This window comes from Apostichopus japonicus, chromosome 14 (assembly GCF_037975245.1).
Source record: "Apostichopus japonicus isolate 1M-3 chromosome 14, ASM3797524v1, whole genome shotgun sequence".
NCBI lineage: Eukaryota > Metazoa > Echinodermata > Holothuroidea > Aspidochirotida > Stichopodidae > Apostichopus > Apostichopus japonicus.
In genome coordinates, this window is record NC_092574.1 from 27,901,950 (window position 1) to 27,915,191 (window position 13,242).

The window sequence follows — 13,242 nt, forward strand, 5'->3', positions numbered from 1 at the left end:
AAATAAACAGTTCACCAACCATAAATGTTTTTGATTTGTTGTGTTTACAAACCAAAGTGTAACACAAACACATATTGTATACACCACACACACATGCTGCACCATCACAAAAATGATTATTTTGCCTTCGGTTTCGGCAAGGAATAAACAATTACCATCTGGATCTTTAACTAGAAGAACAGCTATCATGCTTCAAATTGCAACAAACAGTCATGATGTCATGGTCTGTTTAATGCCTGATGTCTGATCAAATGACAATCTGTAAGTTGTACAGTACAGTATATCTTTTTAAAACTTTCCAACCCTGTGTTCGAATTTAATTCAGAAACGACTCATAAGCTCTGAGTTATTTCATTCAGAGCTTGATGTTTCATCCAAATCTAAACAGGCAGCTCTTACCTTAAGGTGACAATACTTTTTCCACCAAAATTTGGGGACATAATATTGATGTTTAACACTTCATATTGACATCAATGATGAAGCCAGGGTAAGTTACCTTCACTGTACTTTTGTATGACATCCTGCATCCAGAAATATGCATCTTTTGTCCAAGACAAAAGTCCAATGGCAAAAGAAAAAGCTTGAAGGTGATTGAGGTCATAAATCACTAAATTGCAAAAAAATGTTTCTAATTGAATGACAGGCAAAAATGGAAAAATTAAATGATTTGGGCTTCCTTTATCCATGAGTCATGAATGAACTTATAACTCAATCCATCCTATGTTTTCTGTTTTACATGCCAAACAGGTATTGAAAGGGCAAAATTTCTAACAAATTGAGAGATATTCCTGGCCTGACAGTTCTTAGAAATGTTGGCAATGGCATGTCCACAGTAAAATTTATATGAAAGCAGTCAATTTTGCATTGCAAAAGAACATTACCACTAATACATACAGTACTGTAACACTAAATAGTTCCAAGGTGTATTACCATGTAAGTACAGGCAGGGAGCTGTTATATATAGCAGCTCCGTTCTTGTTACCGAGGAAATGTCAGAGTAGCACTTCCCTCGTTAGAACAATCTGTGTTCATTGTAAAACAAGTACTGTCTGTTTTGTTATGGTCTATCCAGACAGTGTGCCTTGGAAGCGCTGTTGTCAATCAAGACATATCTGGAGATGTATATTTAGCATATTGGAGATCACTTCCCTATGTTCCTGATCCTCCTGTTTGATGATCACAGTTATATTTCAGGGTATTTTGGACAGCCCATGCATGAATGTCCTATCAAATGCCCAAATTTGAATCACTTCTCACATTTGAGTGTTGAATGAAACAAATTTTAAGGACATAATTCCATGGTTTTGTTCATAGTTTTTGGCAACACCCTAACCTCCTTTAAAATATTCAGTCACATGTCCCTGGTCTACCAATTACTGTACTATGGAAACAATTAAGTGCTAAGACGGAATACACAAAGAAGTTTGTGAAGTTAATAGCATATATGGTTCCACAATGATGTGAATTATATCAGCTAGGCCTAAAACTTTTATGGAATTGCGGTTTAAATTCAGTTAACGAGAATGTAAAAACTTTCCTGCCATAATGATAATCTACTGCATGCAGTTATAAATACTTTTTATAACAAGATGCAGATGTAATGTACCTGTTTATCAATAACTGAAAATGGAAATTGGTACTGTATCATTTCTCACCTGGATTGACTTGAACTAGAACTGGCGGGCAGATATTGCTCCCATCACCATTCTTCAATGTCACAGTTACCGGGACCTCTTCAGTGTCAAAAACACTAACTAAAACTGTCTCAATGTTGCCAGCTCGGATGATATTTGGTGCAGATACAAATATATGGCTAAAAGATAAAATTAAAAAACTCTGGCATAATAACATCAGACTAGATCATTCTCTAACCTGTAAATTATTGACTTTGCTTGTCACAATATATATACTCCATTAGTTGGGCCTATAATTAATATATAAAGGATTTGAATGGCATATATATTGTCACTACAAGTTAACCAGTTAAGTCTTAGTTTTGCAGTCGGTAGGGTCTGAGTTTTGCAGTAGGGTCTTAGTTTTGCAGTTGGTAGGGTCTAAGTTTTGCAGTAGGGTCTAAGTTTTGCAGTAGGGTCTTAGTTTTGCAGACTGTTGGTTCTTAGTTTTGCAGTCGGTGGGGTCTTACTTTTGCAGTAGGGTCTTAGTTCTGCAGTGCATGGGTCTTAGGTCTTATTTCTTAGTTTTGTGGACACCCTATAACATGGGTGATATGAAATGAAAGTGCAACATATGATAAGAACAATTAGTACGAAAGTCTATTGAACATAGAAAGTTATCCGAATTGGCTATATACTCCTGAAATTATAGAACTTAGTCAAGTTAGTGCCAGTGAATCCTCGCACCTCTGTCAGTGTGAATTACTTGTGTCAAATAACAGGTGTTATTTTCAGTTGAGCTGCACCTGTCCTATAATTACAAACAAAAAGCACTATGTTCTAGGCTAGGCCTATATCTACTCGCGAACTGACAAGATTGAAATCATGACACATCTGTTCATCTGTGATTTGTTAAGGAACGAAAAAGCGCTTGTTCTCTGCCTACACTTCATGAATGATAACACATCCTTGTCATACAATGACTACACAGAAACAAAAGAAGTTTCCTCACCTTGGTTGAGCAGCAGTCAACTGCACCCGAACGAGAACCAAACAACAGATCCAAAGAAACATGGCGAATAAAAGAACCCGCACGAAAAGACAAATTTTGTATTAACAGCACCAAGGTAAAAAAAAAACAATATTGGCGGTATAAATGTCCGGGATTTTGCAAGCAAAGGAAGAAAACAGTATGAATTAAAATTGTCAACGAGTTTCGTCGTTGGGAACAGCCTGGCACAGTCCTGGTAAGAACTTGAACGACGCCTGATGAGTAACAGCAGTAAAATACGATCTAGCGGAAAGCTGCAATGTTAGCAACCTGTTTGCTGATATGAGAACTATTTCGGCGAGTTATCGGGTAACCACGGGAGAATTCAACGACAGAACTTGAGTCTGAAAACGTTGAAGCACAAAGGTTGCTTTTATAGCTCCCCTGAGTTGACCTATTGGATTAAGTGCAGTTTATTTTTTCGGCGTAAACAGGAAACCTACGCGCTTCCGATGAAATACAGTGGCCCGCAGAAGTCATCATGGTAACTTTTTTCACTTCTGAAGTAGGAACTGTTGTCAGTGCAGAGCAAGGGCGTAGGAACCGGGGGGGCTGGGGGCGCCAGCCCCCAGTGAAAAATGTGGAGGGGCGGAAGTATCATTCCGCCCCGGGCTGCAGCCCCCAACCAAATTTTTGGTGAAAATTAGGGCAATATGCTGATAATTTTTCGGGCACCTACTGAAAAAAAGAATAATTTGCGGTGTGTTTTTTCCATTTTTTGTTGAAAATTCGGCAATATGCTGATAATTTTTCGGGCACCTACTGAAAGAAGAATATTTTGCAATGTGTTTTTCAATGATTAAACTTATATTATTATGATCATTATTGTTGTAACGAATTCCCCAATAATTTTAACCAATATAGAAGGATAAGACGGAAAATGATTGTATGTTATTGGCATGTGATGTAATAACCGATGAATGCCTATATATGCAGGCGCGTATCCATGATTTTCTAACCCGGGGGGCGCGACTTACTATCTAAGCGGAGCGCCACCATCGGTTGGCGCGCAGCGTACAAGGAAATTTCTGGTTTTGATACCCCCCAGATCACCGGAAATAGCACTTCTCGGGCTTGAAAATGACCAACCAGATGTACACTTTTGCCTGAGAACCAAGTATTTCCCAAAAGTTTTTTTTCCATCCATATAACCTTTTTGAAGATTGTCACCAGTCACACATCATGTTCGACCTCAATGCATGTCCTATGGATCATTGCTTTTGTAGGTGATTCTACGTCACGGCCCACAATATCCGAAAGCCCCACTTTTCAAGGTTTTAAGCCCATTATTTGTTGAGAATTTGAAAATTCACATTTCTCGTGAATAAAATCACTTGAAAACATACCCATAATGTTGCACAAAATTCAATCTATGGACAACCAATATAGAAAAACCTCCTCCAACCCCTAACAGACAGGTCAAAGTTGCACAAGTAGAGGAAAGTATGATGAAGAATGTTGGTGAGGAAATTTTGGAAAATTCCGACACAGTTAATTTATTGGTGTAGAAATATTGCAACCTCTTATAATGGCTATTATAAAACTTGGTTAAAGGAAATGAAAAATAGCAGATATTTCCGATATCAGGTATATCGAAACCGAACACTACACACATAGGCGTAGGTCCCGTAGGAGGCGGTGGCTGCAGCCCCCCTCCCCCCCCCCCCGCAACCAAATTTTTCCCCATCTTTTTCGGGCACCTACTGAAAGAAAAATAAACAGCAATGAATAGCTTAAAAATGATCTCCTTGGTAATTAAAATAAAGTTGTAAGCTTGGCCGACATTACTACTGTAAAAGAGAGTTTTGACATAAATGGATCTGTATGATTTTTCTCCATCTACATAAGACATTTTGTTGTTTACATAGCATCCAGTGGTATACTGTGCAACTTTCACGGACCGTGCGGTACACGATGCCATGCACTGTAATGCCCGATGCTTGCTTGTATGATATTTGCATTGATATGTTGAACGCGCGCGGAACGCGCGAAAAATTTTGGCTTTTTTTTTCGGGCAAGTCATTACAGCCCCCAAATCCAATTGGGCTCCTACGCCTTTAACTACACACATAGACAGTTTTTGAGGCTGTTCATCGTGGAAGATGCATTTCAATGCTCACTGATATGATGTTGTATCTGCTCTTTGCTTTACAAATTCGAACAGGCGTGTAGCGAGTAATTGCCAAGGGAGGGGCGAAGCCTGTAGGCAAACTATCTAAGCGAAGCGCCACCATGAGTTGGCGCGAAGCGTACAAGAAAAATTTTGGCCGAAAATGCCTCCCAGATCGCTGGAAATGACACTTCCCAGGCCTTGTAAGTTGCATCTAAGCATTGTCTATTTTGAAATTACTAGCGATGTCATAAAGAAAATTTGCTTGGGGGGGCGGTCTCCCCCTTCCCGAAATGCGTCATGTACCCCGACGACTCGGTCGAGTTCAAGACCAGCCACAGTTGGTTCCATATAGCACAATTGTACAATTGTTTAAGGCGTCCATATACACACACACGTGTTATGATAGACCATATATAGTATTTATATAGATACATTAGTGAGAGAGGAAAAATGGAAACGTCAAAAATGGAGTTGTCGGTGTAAGGGGTAGGGTGAGGCGCACACCCCCTCCGTAATCCTTGATCTGTCACTGGCTATACCCTGTGTATATTATAGGGATCAGCGCTTTAACTATGACTGTTCCTCTTTCTCTTCCCGAGGTCTTGGCTATCTTCTACTCCCTCCTTTTTTCCTTTTTCTCTCTTTTTTCTTTTTCTTTTCCCTTCCTTCCTCTCCTCCTTTTCTTTTTTCCCCCTCCTTTTCCCTTTTTTCTTCTCTTTTTTCTTCTCTCCTCTTTTCCTTACCCGGGGGGCGCGCCCCCAACGCCCCCCTGGATACGCACCTGATATGATATGCACAATAACGTGTTGAACGCGCGCGGAGTGCGTGGAAAATTTTGGCTTTATTTTTCGGGCAAGTCGCTACAGCCCCCCCCCCCCCCAAATCAAATTAGGCTCCTACGCCTATGAGCACAGTGTACAGCGATGGACATCTCAGGTCCAGCTAAAGATAACAATTAAGGTATCACGTTCCATTACTGTCTGCATTTTGTAGCGACACGAACTAAACGTCACTTGCAAGCAACAGAAAGTTAACTTTTTCAGATGGCCGCACGTGGTTTGGGCGAGTCTTCAAGGCCTTTATTGCATACGTTAGTAGCCATTGTAAAGGGAGGACGGATTCTAAGTACGCGCCGCTCTGCATTGTAAACATTGTAAACACTTAATGATCCCTTATTATGAACATGGAGTTTACATAACAACTCCCTGTTATGAATTAGTAAATTCAGTGTTACCAAGTAACGTTTCATTATAAATGTAATAGTATATCATTAAACAAATGATTTCGTACTAACAAATCAATAAGAGTCATTTGAAGAAATTAAAATTCGTTATGATGAAATAAATATTTATATATCATTGCATGTTAAAAATTGTATTGCGAAAGATCCATCTTTTTCCTCCAGGGGCCTAAAGAAGCACACCTCCTTTTTACAGTTTATTCACTGCAATCAAACAAATCTGCCATTCTTTTGTTGCTGAAACCGATTTCACAAATTCCTCGAGTTGTAGCCTATATCATCGTTTTGATATATTTTAATTTGTGATTGAAAATTCAAATGAACGATTACGAGTGCGAACGGTCGACGCACCTCGGCTCTGTGATTGAAAAGTTCACGCCCCGACCACGATATAAATATGTAAGTTTGGCTGTCACTCAAATGAACGATCTCTGAGACGACCACCTCTGGATGGACGATCTCTGGATGGACGATCTCTGAATGGACGATTTCTGAATCACGACCATTTCTCAGTCGCGACGGTTTCTAAGTCAAGACCATTTCGGTTTGGACGGTTCCTGAAAGGTTGGCTGTGTTAGCGCAGCGATCTCTGAGTAGACTGTCTGTGTATCAACGACCATCTCTACTTAGACGGCTTCTCATTAAACGGCGATTTCTAAGTGGGCGGCTGCTTGCATTTGAGCGGCGATCTCAAAGTGGACGGTTTCTGGATAAACGACCATCAAAGGTGGGGTAAACCTGGGCTCGCCGTTAACACAACTACGTGAAGATCTACCAGTACACTTCAGGTGGCAAAACATCTCCTATATTATTTCTTATGGTATTTTCCTACATGTCATCAGTCATAATTCGCAATATATACAACAATCTAAGGAGTTTTGAAACAAGTTTGCTGTTCTTTCTGCTAAGATTTTTTATGCAAAGATTTTCACTTACAGCACCGGTGAGAGTGGAAGATAGATGCTCTTTTAACCTTAGATTAACGCTTTGATTTAGGCAGTGTGTAATGGAGTGATAGAGAAATTGTTCACACACAAATCTGCAGCCCAAAGACAGGATAAATAATTGGGAAAATTTACGAATCGCGCAGCTGTTCAAAGCAGCAGTGAGGACTGTATAGTATATGCCTAGTAAAATGGAGTCCTTGTGTAACAGAATATAAGCTACGTTCGTAGTTGTGTTTGCGGATGTTTTATTGTATTTGTTTGAGACACTACAGTAGGCCTAGCTGCTTATTTACTATTATGCGACATGTTTTTGTGGAATAAAGTTTAATTTTATGCTGCACAGAAACATAATTTTCCAATGTGCAATTACGTAGCACCATGTATCTGCCTAAGTGCCTATATAACTTTTGTTCATAGAAAGTATTGATGTTGTAGATCTGTACTATGGAGATTTGAACAGCAGTCATAGTGGCGAGAGGATTTTGCGTTTTGGCTAGTAGACTTTTAGTCACAGTCGCCAAATAGCAAGTACAATTAATAACATTTGTCAGGCCTGAAAACCTTTAAAACATGATTTTTCATTGTGGAAGTCATAGACACTTTTCATAGGCTACATGGTGCATGGCTTTGCCATATTGAGTACAAGAATCCTGTTGCTTGTAAGGTCAAATCTCATTGAGGTCAGCAGAGGTCAAACTGAAAAGCCTTTTACATGATATAACGATGGATATCGTTGATACCTCTCATACTTGGTGTGTGGATGCATCACATTGAGTACAAGACCACTATTGTTTTTGGTAGAGGTGTGTACGCACAGTAGACTGACCTGTGTTAATGGGGTCAGCCCGATATTCATAAGGACCATTAGTCATAAGGGTCATTGTTCATAAGGTTCGTTATTCATAACGTGCATTATTTCGAAAAAAAGGCCGGTTCGTTATCCATAATCGGAAAAAAGGTTCGTTATTCATAAGAAAAAGGGGTCATTATTCATAAGGTCCGTTATTCATAATCGGAAAAAGGTTCGATATTCATTATAGCAAAAATGGTCCGTTTTTCATAATCGGCAAAAGATCCAGTATTCATACAGTAATAATAGCACCCAAAAAAGCAGGACGGAGCGACCTTCCCCTCCTCCCCCTTCCCCAAAAAAGGTAATAAAAAAATCGGTAGCCGTACTTTCGGTAGTTGCCGTTGTTAACCCTTAAGCGTCTGGGCCGCAAGTGACCCCTCTCCCCCTGGCCACGCGCAGCTCGAAACTGCCAGTGAATACCTCAAGTGGGATGCAGGGGCACTGGGGCGTGACGACCCCGCGATCATGAATAGCGAACCTTATTTCTAGAAGATTATGAATAACGAACCTTTTTGCCAATTATGAAAAAACGAACATTTTTTCTTCAATTTTGAATAACGAATCTTTCATTCGATTAAAAATAACGAACTTTTTTCCAATTATGAATAACGAACCTCTTTTTAAATTATGAATAAAGAACCTTATGACTAAAAAACCGTTTTTCTAATTATGAATAACGAACCTTTTGAACAATGAACCTTATGACTAACGAACCTTATGACCAATGAACCTTATGAGTAACGGACCTTATAAATATCGAGCTGCTCCCGTGTTAACCATGCCATAGTATAAGTTTACATCAGCATAGTAGTGGTTCGGGCCATTTATATTGTAGCAGCTATTTCTGTTTTACAAGCAAAGTCTAGTGCAATGAAGTCATCGAAACCTCAATGCGTTTCGCATTCTGGTTGTATTGCTCTTCTGGAGTGATGTCTGCAAGTTTATTGCAATGGACGCACATTCAATTACCAATAGGCTAACGAAATGAAAACCGTGTCATTGTGTTGACGTTGTTCATTGAGTATCCACAACCCTTTCGTTCTCCACCCAATCCCCCTTGTGTTATTCTACCTTCAGTGCTCCATACTTGTTCCCGTGGACCACAGAGGCTTCAGTAGTTAAGAATATTCTCGACCTCACATTGTGACATAGTTCCACGTAAATCGCTGCGTGGTGTCGCCGATGTCGTCAGCTAGTGCTCTGGCGGTGACCTTTCTTGTTTAATCTTGGTTCAAGGATTCTTAGCTCACTGGTTCTGGAGAAAGGATAAATCATTTCTAGGTAAGCAGAAAATTGGCAGAAAGACATGTTTGTCTCTCTTTGATATCCAAGTTGTGTGGTCGCAGCTGTAGAATTTCAAGAGTTATGCATATGGAACGCGAAAAGGGAAAGCTTATTTCGTTGTCTAAACTTGTTGCTGTCTAAACTTAAGTTGTTGCTGCTGTTTTTACCATGCTGTTGCTCAAACTCACGTTGATGTCTACACTTCTGTTGTCTAAATTTACGTTTAGACAACAACAAACTTAGTTTAGACAACAAAATAAGTTTTCCCTTTTCGCGTTCCATATTATGCATGCTATTAATAATTTATAAGTTACCAAATATGAGCACCATTGATCATAGTCGGGCTTAATTGTGTGGATATATCCTGTATAATGTACATATCCATTTACAAAAGAACGCACTACCCACGAATGTATCCTCTACAACAAGAACATTCCTATGGATGTTTCTAGTAGTGAGTGTGTGAATCACAGTGAGTGTTACACACAGGCACAGAAATGCAGTTCTGTGTACGATGCGTTATGGTATACTTAGTGGATGAATGACATCGGGGACTGAATACACCCCATGCCTCCTTCACACTAATTGGAAAGTTAATTATTCTTTCCGTGAAAACTGTTCCTCTGCAATAATGCAAATATGCATCTCGGCCCTTTGGCTAAGACGGTGTAGCAGAAGTGAGCACGAAATTGATTTGCTGGACGCAAAGAAAGTTTTTACCAAGTGCAGAGGAAATTTGGACGAGGGCCGAATGAGGTCCTTGGGCCACACATTGCCCAGCTGTGATCTGTAATATATCTCCTTTTAAGAGTGCATATCGCTCACGAACAGTAAAACAAGATCATGAACTGCAGTCTTATTCGCTTTCGAAGGGAATAGTAGCCTAAAACTTCACTTGACATACGGTATATGACATTGTCGTGATCACGTAGTTATAGGCTTAATTTAAGGAGACTGGGCAGAGTGGATAAAGTTGTCTGCTTTTTCATGCCAAGCTCCATATTGGGAGCCTAGTTTCTTAAAAATATCTTAATTCAATTCATTTATTAATTCAACCAAATTAGAGTATAAAAATATTACACATCGAAAGTCAAAACATTCCTCCTCCGTAATAAATATGAGTAAGAAATGTTATAAAAATATGTGAAGATATATAAAAAATACGTAAGAATATGAAAATTTAATAAATTTGTTAATGTATTAAAAAAAATAAGAAATCTACAGACACCCCTAATGATGAATGAAATAACTTCACAGCAGATGGGAAGAAAATATTCGTTAGACGTTTATTTCCCCTTAACGCACGGAGACGGCGATTTGAAGGTAAAATATTAAATTAAACATTACTAGGGTGATTCGAATAACTCATAAGTTTGTCCAATCTCTTAGCGGTCCTTTATAGATAGATTGTGTTCAGCGACGACAGGCCGTTCTGACAGTACAGAGTGTCCTCCTGTACAAAGTGTCCGCGGAGACACTCTGTACCAGCATATTTAGTCCGGTCGGACATTATCTGCTGAAAATTGTGTCCCCACCTAACAGCAAATATAGTCCGGCCGGACGAAATGTCCTGGTGCAGAATGTCCTCAAATACTTCATAGTATATTTTGTCCCGCGTAAAATTTAGGCAATTTGACATTCAATAGGCAATTAATTTCATTATGTATGTATTTAAGATCCTCCTGCAAGCAGGAATTCGCGATTATATCAACCATTAAAACAGATGCATACATAGCTAGATGTTCATGACATAAATGAGGCGTTATGCATTGCTACAAAACAAAAAATAGAAGGGGAAAAAAGAATGAAAAGTAACAAGTCTTCCATCTGTAAAAGATGTTAATCATGTTTTTGTTGTGATTGCTGCTATTTAATCCTCCGTAGCCTAGGCCTGTATGTTGCATGTTGTATTCGGCCACTATATTTCGTTCATATTCATCTTTACAGAGGGAGAAACGAATCAACCTAACTTCCTTCCCAACGGAGGGCGGGTACGGGATGGGGCAGGCAACAGCTACAACAAACAAGAGCATCAATGACGCAGCATCTCAATACTGGAAGTTTTAATTTTGATTCCTAATTTCAAATCTTTGCTCTGTCTCTACGATTATCAATATCAATCAAGGGCGGCGGAAGCACTTTTAATCTGGGGGGGCACCGACATCAAATTTAAAGGGCACTTTGCAGAAATTCGATTGGACTGATGCAGCCTTATATTTAGTACCCTTTATAACTCTTATTGTATTATCTTATTTGCGTATACACATCACTCCATCAACACCCCCCCCCCCCTCAAGGAAAATATGCATACTAGCACTGCAATATCCAATGTGCAAATTAGGAAACAAGGGAACAAGTTTTCTTTTGAGACAAAATGAGGCGAAATCATGCTAGTTGCTAATGTAGGGATCTTCCGAATTAGTTTATTTCTTGTTAATATCTTAACAATTTTTTCCCATTCGAAATAGCTTTGAGTTTGACCCACAGAAATTCATTAAAAGTCAGGGGCGTAGCCAGGATTTGCAAAGTTGTATGCACGACTATCTTAGCGGAGCGCCACCATCGGTTGGCGCGGAGCGTACAAGAAAAATTTTGGTTTTTCAAACCCCTCAGATGGCCGGAAACGGCCCTTCCCGAGTGTTCATTCTGGTTCCCTGGCCTCTTGCTAACTTGAGACACCTCAATTTTTATGTAGAAAAAGGGCACATTTTTAATCTGGGGAAAAGTGGGGGGGGCACGTGCCCCCTGTGCCCCCCCCCCCGGTTCCGCCGCCCTTGATATCACTCATGGTACAACAAATATATAACTTGCATTTAAGCTACTTTGCCACGAATAGTCTCTGCAGGTTACACGTTATCCTGCTAGTGTTGCCTTTAGCGCTCATTGCCTGTTCGTCGAAAGAACGACGTTGCAAGGTTTGATAATGTCATAGAATACCTAAGAACTTGTTTTTTGTGTGGTATCCTTCATCTTGGGTCAGTCTCTGTTGGACTTTTTGGTCATATAGTTTGACGTCAATGACAACGGCCAAATTAGAAGAGGCGAACTCGACCATATTCTTGACGCCCGCCTTGAGAGCTAGGCCTATCGACCTACTGTATGTTACTGTAGACTGTAGTGGTGACTACTATCAAAACTGTGTCCACTTCCAAGTATCAAAACAACCCACTTTTTCCATCTCAATTTTTCTGACATGAAGATTTCATGGATTTATGACTTGGAAAAAATAATGTAACAGAAGATTACAAGTTTTTATTTGAAAGTGATGGGTGGCCTCCTCCTCCCCTCATAGCCACCTCAGTTCCTCTCAATTTTGTTATTTTATTTTAATTCTTTGTACATTTTATGTCAAACATCACAGGTTCAAAAGAAAGCTAAACATACTTCTTATAACCTTATACATCTTATATCCTTATAAATAAAACATAACCTTATACAATTTTTATAGTCTTATAAAAGTTGTGATGCTATGGCCGGCTCCTCTTTCATACGTACACATCAAACAAACTTACCCTGGTCCTTCCTAGGAAAAGCTGTCTGAACACCAGTACAATGCTAATGTGGTAATCACTGAAAGCCTAATAATAGTAATAGGCCTAGGCCTATATATATTTTTTAAATGCATTAGGCCTAGGCCTAAGTAGCCTTCAGAAGTACAAAAATGTGTAAACGTAATTATACAAAAATACATGAAGCGCAATCAAACAAACTTATCATGGCCCTTGCTCTGAAAAGCTACCTGAACACCAGTACTATCCTTAAATGGATGTCACAAAAACGAAGGCCTAATAAAAATTAAATGCACTACGTAGAATTCAGCAGTACAGAATGTGGCAATACACTACACCTGGCGTACCTAACTACAGTACAGAAAATTGGTCGCGAGGGTAGCCATTTTCGTATATCTAACATGTAGCTGTCCATGAGTCATAGCCAATTTGCTATAAACCAGACTTGGGGGCGGGGCTTAATCATCAAAAACGGACCTTTTTACTAAAAGTAGGGGCGGCAGCTCAGTGTTGTTTTAAGAAAGAAAAATCATTTAAACATCAAATAAAGCAAATAAAAGCCATGAAAATGTCATTTACAGCTAGTAAAAGTTTTATTCATACCTACCTGTAAAAACAAATGGAAGTTTAAA

At 39.4% G+C, this 13,242-nt stretch overlaps 1 protein-coding gene and 1 long non-coding RNA gene across 2 annotated transcripts in view; one reads left to right on the top strand and one right to left on the bottom strand.

Annotated features, from left to right (window-relative positions):
- LOC139980118 (complement C3-like) overlaps positions 1-3,034 on the bottom strand; it is an 89,386-nt gene extending 86,352 nt beyond the window's left edge. The window contains exons 1-2 of the mRNA XM_071991507.1: positions 2,626-3,034; positions 1,656-1,813 (exon numbers count right to left, since the gene is read on the bottom strand). Coding sequence (XP_071847608.1) covers positions 1,656-1,813; positions 2,626-2,687 — 220 coding nt within the window. The 5' untranslated portion in view covers positions 2,688-3,034. The remainder of the gene's footprint in view (positions 1-1,655; positions 1,814-2,625) is intronic.
- Positions 3,035-8,958: 5,924 nt separating this feature from the next.
- On the top strand, positions 8,959-13,184 carry LOC139979960 (uncharacterized). Its single transcript, XR_011797410.1, has 2 exons — positions 8,959-9,098; positions 11,049-13,184. It is a non-coding gene; the product is annotated as an uncharacterized lncRNA (long non-coding RNA).
- The last annotated feature ends 58 nt before the right edge of the window (positions 13,185-13,242 follow it).